Source organism: Centroberyx affinis, unplaced genomic scaffold (genome assembly GCF_046629955.1).
Source record: "Centroberyx affinis isolate AG114_WGS23_722 - 3 ecotype Tasmania unplaced genomic scaffold, CSIRO-AGI_Caff_v1 ptg009130l_1, whole genome shotgun sequence".
NCBI classification, from domain to species: Eukaryota; Metazoa; Chordata; class Actinopteri; order Beryciformes; family Berycidae; genus Centroberyx; species Centroberyx affinis.
Genome location: NW_027284433.1, coordinates 1 through 17,648, shown reverse-complemented (window position 1 = coordinate 17,648; position 17,648 = coordinate 1). Strand labels below are relative to the sequence as shown.

The window sequence follows — 17,648 nt, the reverse complement described above, 5'->3', positions numbered from 1 at the left end:
CATTTTCACCTAACATCATGCACAGGCCTACTCTTGCCCCGTTCATCCAGTGAAGGCTTTCTGAATGTAATTGTGTAGGAACTACTTTTCATTCACAAAATGATTTTAATGCTTTATTAGGTGAGGCCTAGCAAAAGGTTTGTAGACACACACATTACACATTTTATTACTACATTTAAGTGTAGTGGTGATACTGTTGGGGGAAAATAATTTAAAATAATAAATAAAGTACTGCATCAAGCTGTTTTAGATGTTGACAATGATTGGAAACAGCCTTGTTTTACTTCGGAATCCAAAACTGTGTTCAGAATTTTACATAATAGTTATTATAAGGTCAAAACTGTTCATCTGTAAAACATTGAATTAACTGAATTTATTGTGTTTTGTTCTTTATAACAAAATGTCTGGCTATATTTGGTTCAACTACTTGTATTTGAGGTAGCTGAATTGTATTTAGTTCATTTTTCAGTTAAACACACAAGCTACCCAGTTTTTATTTTGACTCGCTCATGTTGTTACTGCATTTACAGGCATTAATAAAAGCATTGTTAGGCAGTATAATCATACAGACTTCCCTCCATGCTGGTAGTACTGACAGGGTCAGCTTTGGAGCAATGAAACTGGCAGGGGTGTGTGTGTGTGTGTGTGTCACAGCACTGGTAGTGCCATAGGGTTTATTTCATTAGTACTCCATCGCCTTAAGCTAAGCTGCTTTGGCTGTCTTGACTCCTGCATTCTCTTAGTCTGCGTCTCTTTGTCTCTGTGCTTCCCAGCCGGTGGGAAGCACAGAGTCGACCTGTACTGTTCCCTTTACATATATCTCACCATAAATGAGCTCCCTTTTTCAAATCCCCTTACAATAAATTGGACAAATTAGTGAAAATTCAAAAGCAATGGTGCAATTTCCATTTGCCGAATGTGAGACAGGGTGCACAGAAAGCCAGGCCTTGTGCTTCAGGCTCGCTCTGCTGGGCCAGTGTGTGTTTTTGTGGCCCTTGTTCGGATGAAGCATGGTGCTTTTCACAATTCTGTGTTGTTGGATCGGCTCGAAAACTAACAATGTCATCTGTTAGGGAGCTTCTGCATAATAACAGCAGAACTTGTTACATCCTTTAGAGCTCTAACCATAGCACGCACACCACAGGGACTCAACCATTATCTTTGTTGGACCATATGTCTGCAATTCCTGCCGCCTGTTGTTTAATCTCTTTGAAGATCGTTCCTTTTGCCCATGTCTCTGCAGTTTCTTTTTTAGGTCTCGGTATGCAAGTCTGTCTGTCTGTCTGTGTGTAGACACTTTCTCATGAACACAATAACTCAAGAACAAGAACATGATAGAAACTTCATATTTACATCACAGGTTCCCCCTATAGATGATCTGAGTATATTTTGGAGCACCTTCCTGCTCAATTTTGCATTTTAATGTGGAAAAACTGATTTTCTTGGAACTGCTATAAGAGAGTTCATATTAATACCACCCATGTGTTATGTGAAGACATGTCTGTTGACATAGAAAGAGAGTATTTGATGCATTAATTAGCTTCATTAATGACTTCTTTATCATAACGGCACAATGTTTAATATATCATGGTGATTATGGCGGGACATTAGGCTGCTCAAGTACCTCTTGTTTAAATTGTAGCTGTCAGGCTGGCAGCCTTGCCGAAATAGCTTTTTGGATGCTCTTTGATTTCCTGCATGTTGATTGATAAAGAATCGTATCAGCATGTTTGTGGTCAACTTATCCAGGAGCAGATTATGTACACAATGCACAGCCGCAAACAGCATCACTTTATAAAGTTCCTCTGTGTGTGAATGTGGGTGTGTGTGTGTTTTTCACCTGAAATAATTCTAGTGGTGGGGGTAGGGGTGGAAATAACTCTAAAACAGTATTTAGAGCAAGTATTACTGAACCTCTCCATTGAAACCAGTGCAAATGAAATTCTTGTAGGCAGTGCAGCAGCTCCTCTAGGCTGTCTGTTCAAAAGGTAGAGGACACACTGGGCTGTGTATATTTGGCGTGCATCTTTGTGTCACTATATCTGTCAGAATGTCTGTGCAGTGGAGGGTATATGCGGTGACCTCTGAATATGTTAGTACCAGGTGGGTCTGGTGAGCTGTAACACGACTTCTCAGCCCCTTTACTGTCCCTACTGTAACCACCTACGACACAGGGAATCCTACCGCTGACGCACACACACAAATTCAGATGGAAATGTGCCAAGATAGGGAGGTGGTACGGTTGAAAGAGTGAAAGTGAAGTAGAGGGAGGAGGTGGCAAGGGACCTGGGCAGCAGGGTGAAAAGTCAAGAGGAAAAGCAGTGGAGTGTAATCAGCCTCAGGACTTGTGTCAGTGTATCATCTCCTCCATGCAGATGACTCACAACTTTACAGTCCAGTAAAATAACACAGGTAAAGAAAATATGGAATTCTGTATTTGAGTTATCAAAAGATGGGTGACTCAATGTATTTCAACAGATTGAAAACGCAGACCGGTGTCGGTGAGGTGCTGGCCAACGAGAGCAGAGTGCACCCTCCAGCTCTGATAAAGAAAGTATATTCTTTATCAGTTAAAGACCAGAAATGTCTTCAGACATTAACCCCGCTCCCTGATGTACCCTGATGAAGACATTTCTTTAAACATGTCTTCAACTAATACATAATAAACTTTCTTAATTGGAGCTGGAGTGTGCGGCAACTCTTCTGTTTTAAAGACTACTCAATGCAGATCAAATCCTCACTCAGGCCTTGTTTATGGATCTTTCACTTAATTTCAATAGCCGTGCAGTCGCCCCAAAGGAATCTGTTAAAATCCTTGGTATTTATCTTTTATTCAGACCTTTCTTTTGGCAGTAGTGTCAAGGCAACATCCGCAACAGCTTATTTTCCCCTTAGAAAGTTCTGCAGAATTCGGCATTTCCTCTCCAGTAGGCCTAGAGAAACCGATCCGTGCTTTTGTTTCCTCCAGAATTGATTACTGCGGTGCACTACTCTCCAGCTGTCCCCACTCCACACTCATTAATATCCAACTCATTCAAAACTCAGCTGCCAGAATGCTCCAGCAAACCAGAAAAAATGATCGCATTACCCCAGCCTCAGTTTGTCTTCACTGGCTCCCTGTAAATGCACATAATGATTACAATGTCCTACCTCTAACTTACAAAGCATGAAATAACCTTTCTCCACAATATCCCTGATTCACTCACTCGTTATGAAACTACTCAAACTTGTGTCTTACTGGATGCAGGCCACCTTGTTATTTCATGTGTATGAAAGCAAATAGCTCTTACTTGTCTCCCCCCACCCCCCTTTGTGCAAACCAGTTCCTGTCAAGACTCAAGACCCTTTTATTTAGTACAGCTTACAATCTACCTTTACTCCCATCTTACCAGCCTTTCCTTTCTCTTTGTTTCCTCCACTGATTAAGGCGCCTTGGAGCTCCCCTTGGTAGTAGTAACTTGTCATTCTTGTAGACTACTCCTCTGTTGCCTCAGTGCTCCCATATCCATTCACATATGTTAGTGGTACAGACACACACACAAACACACAAGCTCTGGCCTCATACCTTTCTCTGGTTTCTATCTATATTTATGTCCTTTTTTGCTTTGTATTTCGTTGTATTTTGTGACAAGCATGTTAAAAGGACTTTCAAAGTAAATTTGACCTGGCTCAACATGTCAGTCTTCCTCCCACCTCTCTTCCCACACTGTCACCTGTCACTAATGACAGTTGTCTCTACCCCAGCAGGAAACATATTGTGACATGACCTGACATGTGGCTCACAAGGGCACCTCTCTGTCCCTCACCCAGACCTTTGCTGTCACCTTAGTTACAGCTACGCACATAAAGGGCTGCAAGGAGGCAATCTGACAATAACTGGATAGTTGCATTATAGCATTGTTTTTGATTGTTTCTTCATTTCCTTGGTCCTCTCCTCTTTCCTTCCTTTAGTTCTTCCTTAATTCATTCCTTCATTTCTTTGGTCCTTACTTCCTTCTTTCTTTTCCTCCTTTTCTCTACCTATTCATCCCTCCATCCATCAGTCCGTCTGGAAGAAATAAAAAAAACACCATTATAGGTGAAACCAGTTGAGTGGGGAAACCAATTAACCTTTCCATTCCCCCTTCCTTCTCCCCAGGCCCAGGATCTGAATGTGATTGAGGAGGTGATCCGCATGATGCTAGAAATCATCAACTCCTGCCTGTCCAACTCTCTGCACCACAACCCCAACCTAGTGTACGCCCTGCTCTACAAGAGGGAGCTGTTTGAGCAGTTCAGGACGCACCCTTCCTTCCAGGACATCATGCAGAACCTGGACACGGTCAGCACACACACACACACACACACACACACACACTTTTATTGATGTATGTATGTATCTTTGCATGCAGGTACGTATATGCTTCTAACAATTGGGTTAGTAGCTGAGAAAGTTAAAAGAGAGAGGAAGTGAATTGATGTTTTGATTGCACACTACCAAAGGCTTATTTTCCTTTCTAGATTCACTGCTATAAACCTAGCTCTGAGTAACATCCCAATGTTTCCAGCATACATACAGTGTAATGCGTTTTTGTTAACATAATTAGGTGTTGTTAGATTCACATAAAGTTAGATTTTATTCCCTGATAGTCAGCTAAATATCACAGATGAAAGATTGAGAGAAGCCTGGATGCAAAAAGACTTAGGAGCTCTTTCCCTCATGGTGTTGGCAAATTCCTAATAGTTGCTGCAAAAATACTGCATGACTACTAACATTGCTGACGAACAGATCAAAGTTATAAAGAGATTTGTGAATGCTGTTCTCTCTGTCTCTATGGGGGAAACCCTCAAAAAGCCAGGCAGCGTAGAGATCCCAGATCTGGCACATACACGCACAGCATCATTAACATGGTGTGTGATTGCACTGTACAACATGCTGAGCTCTATTGGCTTAAGTAGTATTGATGAATTAATCAGTCCCTCGGTGTCGAGAGGCCTTGTGTCAAATATTCATTGAGAGTGTATGGTTGTGTCTTAGGAGGAGGGGGAGGGAGGGACACCGAGGGAGCAAGCTGTCACTCATAGCTGTATTAGTCGTATAGAGTGCCTTAGAGACAGAGGAGGAAAGGAAGCTTCAGTAAAGCCAGTCTCCCTTTGGTGTGTGTGTGTATGTATATGTATGTATGTGTGTGTGTGTGTGTGTGTGTGCGTGTGGGCGGGCGTGTGAGGGGGAGGGGGGATTGTGCTTGCTTGCATGCATGGCTATAGGCTTGAGTGTTATTCATAAGTATGAGGGAAGCATGCTAGGTAGCTAGAATGCCTCAGTTAAGCCAGCCTCCCTAAGGCTATTCTCTGAAGCTTTCCCTGCACTGGCAAATCCGTGTGTGTGAGCAAGAGATTCAGGATGAAGGGCTGCCTTCTTGCTCCTCTAAATTAACCCCATATGGGAGGCCTTCAGAGTTAATGAAGAGATCAGTTGTAGATAGATGTAGACGCACACACAGCTCATGTAGGCTCTGGCGTGTTTGAATTCTCCAAGGCAACCACAGACTGTGAGCAGAGAAAACATAGCCTGTGGATGTAGCTTCAGTGTTGGTTTGACGAAAAAGAGCATTAAAAAGAATCCGTAATACCTTGAGTTTTAATTATCAAATATCAAACAGTTCTCCGGGGAAGAGCCTAACACACCAGTGGGGACGCAAAATACAGTTTCCTTGATCTCTTGTTTGGGCTTAAACCTGGAAGACATCTGATAATTTGAACTCTAGTGAAGTTCTCTCGTTAAGTGGGATGAAAACATACTGAAAATCTATGGTGAATTCGTAATCTGAAATACTGTACGTATGTTTACTGAGTATGTAGCCTACAGGCATACTATCATTTTGAATTTTGCAGCAGTCTTCCACTTTCACTCTCAAAGCAGAATTTATGCTTTTTTTTAAGCCGTTGCTTCAACTTTCTCCAATTCTTTGCAAAGATTGCAATCAATTTTGTTGGATCAGACCAGTACATGAGTGCTACCATAGCCATATGCCCCTAAATATATATCTATATATATATATATATATATATATATGTTGTATGATGTCATCTTGGTCTAATTTACTCCTCCACATTGCACCCAGTGTCATCATTTGGGGCTGGGCTGCTGCAATCCTAATGTGACAGCTCCTAACACCAGGATTAGAAGAGTCAAGGAACCCCATGACAGAGCTGGGAGTTGAAATTAAACTTCAATGAGATCAAGACGACATGAGATATTGAGTGTTTAGGGATAGGATAGGATTTAATGGTGAAAGTGTTTTGAAAGGACATTTTAAAGAACTATAAATTAATAATAATAATAAACTGACAATAATGAATTAATTCACTAAAAACAATAACACCCCATAATTAATTTTTATACTTTTCCATATAGAGTTGCTTTACGCTATAGAAAACCTCTCTATTCACCCTAATGTATTTTCAATTTGAATGCAACCTGACATTTGGTGAATCTGATTGTGGGTTCTGTGTTTTGATTGGTTATTTCTTCTCGTGTGACCATCAGGTGATTGGCTTCTTCAGCCAGCGTCTGGAGCAGGCTGGGAGTGACCTGTCAGTCGAGAGAGTTCAGGAAGTCATCATGAAAGGAGCTCAGGCCCTGCCCACAGACAGACTCAAGGTAAATCACACACACACACACACACACACACACACCAAGAGGACAGACTGATGGAATGGGAGAGTACGGAGAAGACGAAGAAGGAGAGATGAAGCTGGTTGAAGAGCTGAGAAGTGGTTTATTGGATGTCAAGATACATTTGCAGAAGGTTCAATATGTTGTTAAGGCCAGGCCATGAGGTATGGCGGAGGGGGGTTTGGGGAGGTGTAGAAAAGAGAATTAGTTATGTTGGGCAGGTGAGAGAGGGGGAATAGGATGGGGGAAGGAAGGTAGAGGCGTGGGATAGGGCTATGGACAGGGTCGAGAGAAAGAGCCATGGGGACATGAGACAAAAGGCCAAACCCCAATCCTCATTAGCATTAATGCCCGTCTTCATTCCATCTCTACTGGCCCGCTACATGTGAACATGTAATGACATTTCAAGGAGATGGGATGGGGGGCTGGGGGGCACTTTGTCATGGGCACATAAGACCGGGGGGAGGGGGCAGAGGGGGCATAAATCTGCCACTGTGCCTCGTTACCCAGCACTCCTGGCGGGTTAGCTAGCTCTCTTCCCCCCCGTCCCAGTGCTCCCTCCATTAATCAATGAGGAAATATGTATCCGGCGCTCTCTCCACTCCTCTCCTCACCAGCACAGAAGCTCTTAATTGCATGTTTCATCATGTGTTTCATGTTCTATACTTGGCGGCTGGCTGCAAGGCATTTGTCTCGCTGGCCGATGTGGAAGAGGGATGGTGCGTGGCGGCGAGTCCATGTGCTCTCTCTCTCTCTCTCTCTCTTTCTCCCTCTCTCTCTCTCAGTCAGCACCTTGGAGCGGTAATGTAGCAATCTACTGTAGAGCCACAGCATTACACATGGAGCCATGTGGATAACCCTGCAGTGTCCTTCAGCGAGGGTGCTATACCTATAACACACATGCCTACACACAACTAGTGGTGGGAGTAATAGAGGGTGTGTGTGTGTATGTGACAGTTAGTCATTCTGTCCGTCTGTGTCTGTTTGTGGGTGACCATTTGGATCTGTGTGTCAGTGTCCCTTTGTGTAGATGTTTAACTGTGTGTGCCGATGACTGTGCAGCCATGTGTGCCTGCCTTTGTGTCTGTGTGAGAGTGTTTGCACGTGTCATTCAGGCTCACATTCACTCTCCGCCATCTGAGTGCTTTGCTACTCCACAAGGCGATGTGAAGCGAGGAGAATTTGTGGGCTATGTCTCCTCGGGGAGAAGGTAGCCGCAGACCGGTCCATCGGTTGATGGTTCCATCACTCAGCTCAACAGCTGTCTCTCTGCCTCTCTCATCTCTTCTTCATCTTTTCAGCTCATTCTGCTATTCAGCCCTCAGCATTAAAATCCATAGGTTGGATTAATGTTGTGTGGAATTATCAATAAATCAGTAATTACTCTGTAAAAGTAGTTAGAAGAAGCAATGCTCTCTCGATTTTAGTTGTGTGTGTGTGTTTTCACATATACAGAACCACACATTCATATGTCAACACATACTGTGACTTGACAAAAGGTTGATCTATCTGTCTCTGTGCTATTTTGAATTCTGAATTCATTAAGTTTATCTGTTTGCTGCCTTGGAGTCCATTTTGGAAAGAAGCTGAGAGAGAGTTGCAAACGATATAAAAAGTTTTAGATTCTACTGAAGGAACTGAGCCATCTCCTTTTAGTCGTAGTTAGAAAACACTGAAAGTGGCTAGTGCAGTGTAGACACAGGACTACAAAAAGACTTGGGGCATTTACACAATAAACAGACATGCAAATGAGTTCCCAACAGCTAGAAAGAGTTAACAGAAGGTGGTAAATGCCCCAGGGACAACCGTGTTCAATACCTCGTCACTCAGCCGTCTCTCTCGCTCTTTGTGTCTGTGTGTGTGTTGTTCCAGGCTGTGTGAGGCTGAGTGGCTCTCATGGGCCGTGCCTGTGGAATGTGTTGTTTAGCCAGGCCAACTGAAATCGGCCTCATTGAGTGGTGATAGGCTAGGAGAGGAGACTGCCTGGCTCCTTAGGATGGGACTGGGGGGGGAGGGGGTCTGACCATTTGCTACTCTGTACCTGGGCCTCCATAGGTCCAGTGGAAAGCCACTGACAAAATAGGTCATATATTGTGCTCACTCTTAGAAAACAATAGGAACACACTGTGTGCTTGTTTGTATTTGTGTGGGTGTGTATGTGTACGAGTGAAGAATTTCATTCTAAAATGAGATATTCACCATTACACCCATTCTTAGGCCACGGCCACACTGATCCATCCAGAAACGGACAGAATTATTGATTGTTTTGGAAGGTCAACATGGTGGGAGAGGCAGAACTACTGGAAGGCTTTACTCATAACTGTGCTACTCTGTAGAAAAAAGAAGAAACAGACTATACAGTATAAATTAAATAAGAAACTGACCTGGAAAACCTTCTATCATCCCAATGTTATACCCAGCTTTCTCCGTTTTATCTTTGTTTTGGTCGTACCGTTGTCTCTGTGTTCACTGCTATTTTTTCCAAAACAAACATAGGAGCAGCTAAACGGATGGTGACGAATCAGTCCGTTCAGAAAAAGTTCAATTGGGCTGAACTTTCTGTCTGTCTGTCAAAACGGATGTTAATCTGACAGAGACGGACGCGTCGTCAGCTATGTCTGGACAACGGACTGCTCTCATTGAAAATTAATTGAAATGAACAGACACAACGGATCAGTATGGCCGCCACCTTACAAAGAGATTGCTGGCCTGAAAGTAAACTTACTAGTGATATAACTATATAACTATAGTGATATAACTATATCACTAGTATATATATATTAGTTATAGTTAGTTAGTTGTATTAGTTATATATACATATCTATATATATATATATAAAACTAATAAATGCGACTCGGAAAGTCTGAATTTAATGCTGTAGGCTCTATCTTTATTAAAAACCTTAAAAGAAAGATTTTGTGTCCGTCAGTATTTAGACTACTTATGCTGGTAATGTGGGTTTAGGTCTACAATATTTATTGGCCCCATGAACGCAAATAAGCCTAACACAGTGGTTTTAGGCTATAACACAAAAGTAATGTAACAAGTAGTGTAACTAATTACTTTCCCTGGGGAGTAATAAGTAAAGTAATCCATTACTTTTAAGAACGTAAGAACGGGTAATGTGTAATTTATTACTTTTTTCCAGTAACAACCCCAACACTGATAAGCATTGTGTGTGTGTTTAAAAGCGTGTGTTCTAATTTGCTCCCTAGCCACATTCTTCCCTGTCTGCCCGGGGTCTGACAGCACAGCGGAGTGGAGAGGAGGGAAAGGAACACGGAGTCCTGACTGAAGATATGAGGCCAGCCAGTCAGTCTGTGTTAGGGGCGAGGGCCCGACCAGCCAGGACCCATAACTAACTGATATGAGACTGGGCCAAGTGGGCCTAGATAGCTGCCAGACTGAGAACAAAACAGTGGAGGGAGGAGCGGGGTTGGGGGGGGGGGGCAAGAGAGCGGGGTGGGGGTGAGCGAGGGAGTGTTGTGTTGAGAGAGGAAGCCCCAGTATAGACAGAATAAGAGATAAAGATAATAGTGGGGTGGGTGGTGGGTGGGGGCAGACTACGGCCCTGAGGGAGGGTAGAGAGAGAACTTGGAGCTTGGAGGCTGACTGCGAGCCAATCTTCTTTTTTTCCCAGAAAGCACTGGGGCCTGGAAAGGGTGGCCTGTAAGGCATGTAGTCACATCTACAGACTACCCAGAAGCCCTAGCTCCAAATCCCTGGCTGCTCAATCCAATCTGGAAGTAGGAGAAAAATGTTGGCCATTGTGTTGTGAGGATATTTTTTCTCTTTTTAGTTTTTTCTCATTTTGTATTCAGCATCCAGTGAAAACATTTGGATGTGCACAGATGATTGTATTTTCTACCAGCCTGGTTCTGCTCCTATAGGCACTTAAAGCTCTTTTGAATAAAAGATGTTCATTTTAGTGTCATAAGGTGTATCTTTTCCCTTAATTTTCAATCTCTCGACAGCTTGGAAAAGTGGCCTTGGCGCATACTGATGAGCTCTCTTTATTTACTGCTATGTTAAGCTACGTCTACACCACACTAAGAGCCTTTATTGTTATTTGCAGAGGGCTTTCTTTGCACCACTGATCCTGTTGTAGGAGCATTTTGTGCTCTTTGGTGCCAGTTGTTTGCCTGGGTCCAGACCTTTGAATCCGCCCACTCCACCGAGTTGACTGCTGCTGGTCTGGCATCGTGACATGAAACAGCGGTTTCTCTCGGTTGAAAAATCAGCCGGTCCAATGAGCGCCGGGGGGGACTAATGATTAGCCAATCAGCGCCACGGGCGGGACTAACACTGTTGTCAAGCTGTTGTCAAGCATTGTCAAGCTGTGCGCCGGAACCAAGGAGGAGTAATAACAACAATGGCGACCGCTATAGACAAGATAGACGCTGCTATCGAGGCTGTTCTAAATCGATTGAAAGTCGTTGTACTTTGTTTTTACTTCGCTCCGTGTTGTCAAAGATGCTCTATACTTTCTGAACCGTCTCTGGTGTTGTCATGGCTACGCATCAGTGTCGACTTAAAATGACGTTAGATTCAGGCGGATACGTTGGTCTCTAGTGATTGGTTAGGGAAAATCGAATCCCCCTCCCCCACGGAAATCGGTTAGAGTGGAGGCAATGTCAGACTGAAGATGGAAATGGAGTGTAACGAGTTGACAATTCTGTCTGATATCAGGCAAGCCAGTTGTATTAAACTAGGACAAAAGCTTTATATATTATATATAATATATACTCAGTTCAATTAAAAAATGTTTAACTGAGGTAATATCTTACATTTGTCAAAATTTTTTGAACATATTGGTGTTGATCATTGGCCTTTCTGGTGTCTCTATAGGCAACAGACAGCCTGTGCCTTGGGCTAGTATTATTTTCAATCCACTTGGTTGTTTTAGTTGCTGTAGCAGTTGGTGTGATGTCTTTATTTTTTCTTTCACTGGCTGCATCCCCCCTCCATAGCCTTTCCATGACAGAATGAACCGTGGGACCGCACTTGATTTAATCAGATATTATAATGCAGGGGTTGACATTAGCTTTTTCAGCCTATTAGTTTGTCTGGCAGTCCGTAGCTTGCTAGAAATCTGCACCACTGTCGGCAACATTTACAACAGCAGGGAGTTGGTACGCGCAACGTTGGCTTGAATGGAAGCTTAGTAGCTAGCTAGATAGCTAACTTTCAATAGCTGTCAGCTGACTGTGTTGTGTTGCCACCATATCAGCTTACCTGTCAGTCGAGGCAATAGCGGATCGCTCTCTCATATAATGGAAAATCTTTCTACTCGGGTGGCCACAAGTAATTCACTTTTTCTACAACACTTGTGTGTCTGCAATCTGAGGGAAATCCTGACACACCGAGCAGTTCATTCTGTCTTCATCACCTGCCCCCCCGCCCCGAATCACCCTCTCTTATTAATAATTCCTTTATTAGGCTTCATTCCTTGTCATCTCCTACATCTCTTTGGTTTTTGCTCACTTTTTCTCTTTCTCTCTCACTCGTCTCCTCAGAGTAAAGCAGCATATCAAAGCTCGCGCTGCACAACTCAAAACTTGTCATCGAGTCACACCTCTAACAGCGCGGTACTGGTGACATACTAATTACTGAAGCTCATACACGGATACACACAGTCACACAGAGAGAACATTCACTTAAATTCACATCAGAGCAGGTCTACTTGATTATTAGACCCATGCAGTTGTGATTTTTTTATACCTACAACCACTTGCCTGAAGAAGTTTTCCACTTGTCTCGAACAACCATTAATGTTGAATACTGCAATGCATAATTTGACAGAAAAAGATGTGTATAAGGAGAAATACACACAAAAAAACGTGCTCGCTGATTTATCGGGGACATTTTTTTTGCCCTTCTCACTGTAATTACAGGGACTTTTTATGGACATTCAAGGGCTTTTTTGTCCCAATCCTCTGCCTCTCTGACTGTACTTTAAAATCACTTTCCATGGTCTGGCCAGTGTCCTCCGAAAAAAAAAAAAAAAAAAAACTCTTGATATTCAGTTGCAGTCCAGTAGGGTTTGATAGAGCAGATAAACTAAGATTGTATCTTTTTATGTCCCTCCACCATGGTGCATGTTATGCAGGACAATATGTCGTCATGGTGACATCTGTCTGTGTCTGTAGACTCTCATGAGCACAATAACTCAAGAAAAATATACGATAGAATCTTCATACTTACACCACAGGTTCCCCTATAGAGTAGACCTTATTGCATACAATTGCATATTCATGAGGAAAAATATTTTTTTGAAACTGCTACAACTATAATTTAAAATATTGAGTTCATATTAATACCACCCATTTGTTATGTGAAGACAAGTACATTAACATAGAAATATTTGCTAATTCTACATTAATTAGTTTAATTACGGACCTAATTAGCATAACTGCTTGTGTTTAATCTATCATGGTGATCATGGCATTAGGCAGTGCCTCTTGTTTTGGTTTGCTTTTGCTTGTGAATCTACAGAGGTGCTAGATGAAAACAAAAAAATTTGCAACCTAAAATGTAAAACAAAAAAATAATAACCTAAACAACAGAAAATATATAAACTATGGCAGTTGAAAATGTACATCCTTTATGCTAACAAGTGAAAGTGAACCTGGGGTAGAGAGCAACTGTCACTGCCAGTGTCATATGAACATCGTAGGAGTTGGTAAGCTCATATAGCAGACTTTGACAGATAGTCACCCACACACACACACACACACGCATACCAGCCAGATAATACAGCCCCTGCATTGTGTCTAGCCAACACAATAGCGGTGGTGTGTGTGGTCTAGCCTCAGTAACCTGGCATATGGCCTGTGACCCTGTAGCCCCTCTGTCTGTGTCATTATGATACTGATAGTGTGGCTGTGGTGAATAAAGCCAGGCATGACTCAATAGACCTGACTATGGCCACCAAATAAAGGCCCTCAGCGTCTGTCTTTCACCGCAGACTGATTACTGTGTGTGTGTGTGTTCGTGCGCATAGGCATGTGCGTGTGTCGACAGGAGAATATAATGAGATACCGTTGTATTATTGATGCTCCTCTTTCTCCAGCTACCTGCTGTTCAGTGGGCCCGGAGAGGCTTGGTTTGGTCTGGGTGGGCTTGTTCATACTGAGATGACTGGCTGGCCTGAACTTGGTGTAATAATAACTGCACAAAAATATTCACTTCAGTTCTACTTATCCGCTTTTTTATACCTGTAAGGGGCTACATGGTGAAAAATTCAATTTACATATAGGGTTTTGTTTAACCTTTGGCTGGATATAGCTTCTACTGGTTTTCCAGGTCCAGTCCTGTCTCTTTTCTCTCTTTTTTTTCCTCCAGATCAGTTTCTAGCATAATGGACACTAAAGCTTTACACTATGACCTCAATAACCCGTCCAGGTCCTCCTTAATGAGTGTTGTGTCTACTAACAAGCCATTTCACCGGTGCTATCGTGAGTCGCCTGAAATCAAAGACAAGCTGCGTTCAGGAAATGCTCAATAGGTCACTGAGTCTAGTGGCTATTACTCAGTAATCAGGTTACCTAGCACTGTTCTGCAGGCTTAAATAATGTCACGATGATGCCATGATGACTGTTCTTTAAAAGGACATCCCCATGGTTGTTTTTTGTGTCTTTATTTTAACTTTTATGTAGGCTATTAAATTCATTTTTGTGCACTGAGGTCGGGGGAAATCAGCTTCTTTCTATAACTATTTTCTCATTAATCTCTGAGTAGTTACTCCACCAGCCCGGAGTGACTATCCACTGCCTCATCCACTAAACAGTAGCTCTAGATATCCAGTCGCCCGCCGGGGTCAGGAGGTGACGCTGGTACATTAGCCAGCCCTTTAAGAGGTCAAGGGTCAGCCCACAGAGTGATACCTGTCACCTAGCCAGCTGTAAGCAATTTTACCGCACAGACAGATGGAATTACATCTGCCAGCGAGCTACTGTACCTGCTGAGGAATGATTCCTGAGCTAATCAGACACTTTAGCAGCACTTGCAGCCTCCACAAGCCTACTCTCACTCCTGTGGTCACAGTACTATATACTGAGTGTGTAACTGTCTTATTGCTTTAGGTGTCTCTTAACATTTTGGTACCATCCTCTTTGACATGGTTGGTACCGTTTGGAATGCAAATCTACCCTAAAATGTTATTTTTCCATTCCCTATACTTATGTACCCTAACGGCTTTCCTTGTTTCTCTCTTTCTGTTTATGTGTGGATAGAAGTTTCCGGAGCTGAAGTTCAAGTATGTGGAGGAAGACCAGCCGGAGGACTTCTTCATCCCCTACGTCTGGTCGCTGGTCTTCAACTCTGGAGTGGGTCTCCACTGGAGCCCGCAGGGCATCGAGCTCTTCAGCATGGACTCTGGCTGAAACGCCACTGCAGCAGACTGTGTGTGTCTTCATCCATTTGGTGTAGAGAGAAAGACTGACAGAGTGGGTGTGTGGGTGTGTGAGTGTGTGTGCGCATTACCCTTTATATGTGCACGCTGCTTTGGAAGTGCCTCAACCTTGTACAGAATGCTGATTTTTTTTTGTTGTTGTTTCTTTTTTGAGGGAATTCAGCACAACCCCGGACCGTTTCCCCCTCTTCCTCATATCATAGTAAGTCCTGCGTGCTTCTACACTGTGAAGCTTCAGCTGCACTGGTTAGCTGTTCTCACAGCAGCGTCTAGTCATTTACACAGTCAGCCCCCTGTGGTGAAAACCTATTTCAAATCAGGTGTGCTTGATTTGCCTGTGCAGAGCAACTACACTTGATGGTTTCCACAGCACGTGCTAAGTATACCGCTTCTTTAAAACCTCCTGTTATTTTGTGCAGCTCCGAACACTGGCGATGGATAATCCCACATTTTTCTTGCTTACAGAGAAAAGGTCATTTAATACAAATACACCAGGGCAAACGCTCATTTACTGCTGCACTGAACGCTGAGAGATGGTACCAGCTTACTATTATTCAATACAGTACACATTTCTTGAAAGAGACGGCATACATTTCATGAAAGTCCTCTATAATATTGAGTGTCAGGTACGATTACCTCACAAATCAGCTTTTTATTTTTACCCTGTGTTGCTCTCTGAATTCTCTGGAGTTTGTATGAATGATTTGTTTTTTAGGTCAGAGAAACAGAATTTTCAGAAAAGGTGAGATGATCACGAAAGCAGAGGATAGGACAAATGACTTGGCTCCATCTGTTAATTGTCCTCCTCCCCTTTGTTGCAGCAACCATTTGTTATCCCAGGTAGTAATGATGTTCTGGGATGGGACTTTGGGTTTAAGCCCACCAGTGCTACCTGGCTGCCACCTCCAATAACCCACATTGAATTACAGTTCAGTTAATGCTTAATTTCAATCCCTGGCTAATATTAGCACATGATCCTCAATCCTCATCAGTTTGATTCATCTGTCTTCACGTTGCTTCCGGCCCATTTAGTTGACTTTATCCTGTGTCTTTGTAATATCCATTTTTTTCTGATGGTAACCGAAGGCAAGTACTTTAAAGGATAAGGCCGGTGTTTTTTAATGCATTGCTTACCGTCAACAAATCCTATGAAAATAACAAAATCAATAATGCGTTTGCTCTACTCCCGTTACTTTCTGACTTCCCACGTTCCCTTTTTAGCCGTCAACCCGGAAGTCATTGGCTCCAATTGTAAGCTAAAAACCTTGAAATATAGCTCACAAAGACATAGTTTCAATTTTAAAAATCGCTAACTGTTACCACGAAAAGTCAGGCTGTTGTAGTTATTACCAAATCAAATTCAAATGGGAACAAATTCTTCATTACGCCGGGGACTATTTTCGGTGCTACGGAACTACTTTCCTGAGATCGAAAACGTGTTTACAGCCGGCTTATTAAGTTGTTTGAGGAAAAAGTCGGCTGGCCCGGTGCATCGTGTTGATGAAATATGTTGCCCAGAGCAACGGCATGGCTCTGTGATGGGTTTTTAATTGTTTTTTTTAATACAATGGAGTTCTATGGCTGCTGGGACATGGCTGCATTGGGCACCGGCTACATGGACGAGACTTGTTGGCAAAACAAAATTATTGCTGATTTTGTTATTTTCATAGGATTTGTTGACGGTAAGCAATGCATTAAAAAACACAGGCTTTATCCTTTAACTAGGGCAAGTCATTAAAGCTATGTCCTATTGCGCATAATCATGGTTGTGTCTTTAATTTGTCACTTTATTTGCATGTTTAACTGGAGCCTTTGTATTAAATTATTTATTTTCATGTATGTTCATTTTTTTTATATTCACCCCCCTCAAAAAATACTTTACTGGTGATCGTAGTGAAATGACTGATGGTTCACAAAGGAAAATGGTGTTATTCTACTTTGAATCTTCCTCAGCTGGGAAGTCGGCTTTATATTATTATTATTATAATTATTATTATTATTATATGATTACATACAATATGACAACAGCTGACGTTTTCTGGCAAACATTGCTTTGAATATAGGAGTTGAAATAAAAATCTTAAATAAAAGCAACCTAAGTGTCACATGTTCATTGAGCCGTATAAAGTCGATTGAGAAATATCGTACCATTCAGGGAATTGTTATGATAGACATACGAGGGCCATGTCTGTTACCTTCCTCATTATCCTTTTTAAGATGTTACAGATTTTTGCGTCGGGACATAGATTTGATGTCACAGACAATACAGGAGGTGTTTGGAGTATCGCAATATTGCATGCTAACTCTTGAGTTGCCAACCGTGCTTCTATCGAATATAACGGCATCTCGCGTTGGCTTTCTAGAGAAGCTTGGTTTGTGTTAAATGCTGTCTTCCCTGTGAAGACCTCTGCCTCTTCACTGCCTCTGTTTCTACTACCTGCTGTTACAGAGCGGAGGCGAAGGCTCCGTCTCTCTTCTATAGGGAGTCCGTGACGCGACGTGCCGTGGACAGCTTCTTTCTGTATATTTTATTTATTTAGGTTATCGGGAGCTTTTAAGATATTGACTTAATGGAC

General features: G+C 42.5%; 1 protein-coding gene across 1 annotated transcript in view; it reads left to right on the top strand.

Annotated features, from left to right (window-relative positions):
* The window catches only part of dym (dymeclin), a 58,034-nt gene extending 40,402 nt beyond the window's left edge, over positions 1-17,632 (top strand). Inside the window, exons 15-17 of the mRNA XM_071514531.1 lie at positions 4,139-4,321; positions 6,530-6,643; positions 14,894-17,632. Coding sequence (XP_071370632.1) covers positions 4,139-4,321; positions 6,530-6,643; positions 14,894-15,043 — 447 coding nt within the window. The 3' untranslated portion in view covers positions 15,044-17,632. The remainder of the gene's footprint in view (positions 1-4,138; positions 4,322-6,529; positions 6,644-14,893) is intronic.
* The last annotated feature ends 16 nt before the right edge of the window (positions 17,633-17,648 follow it).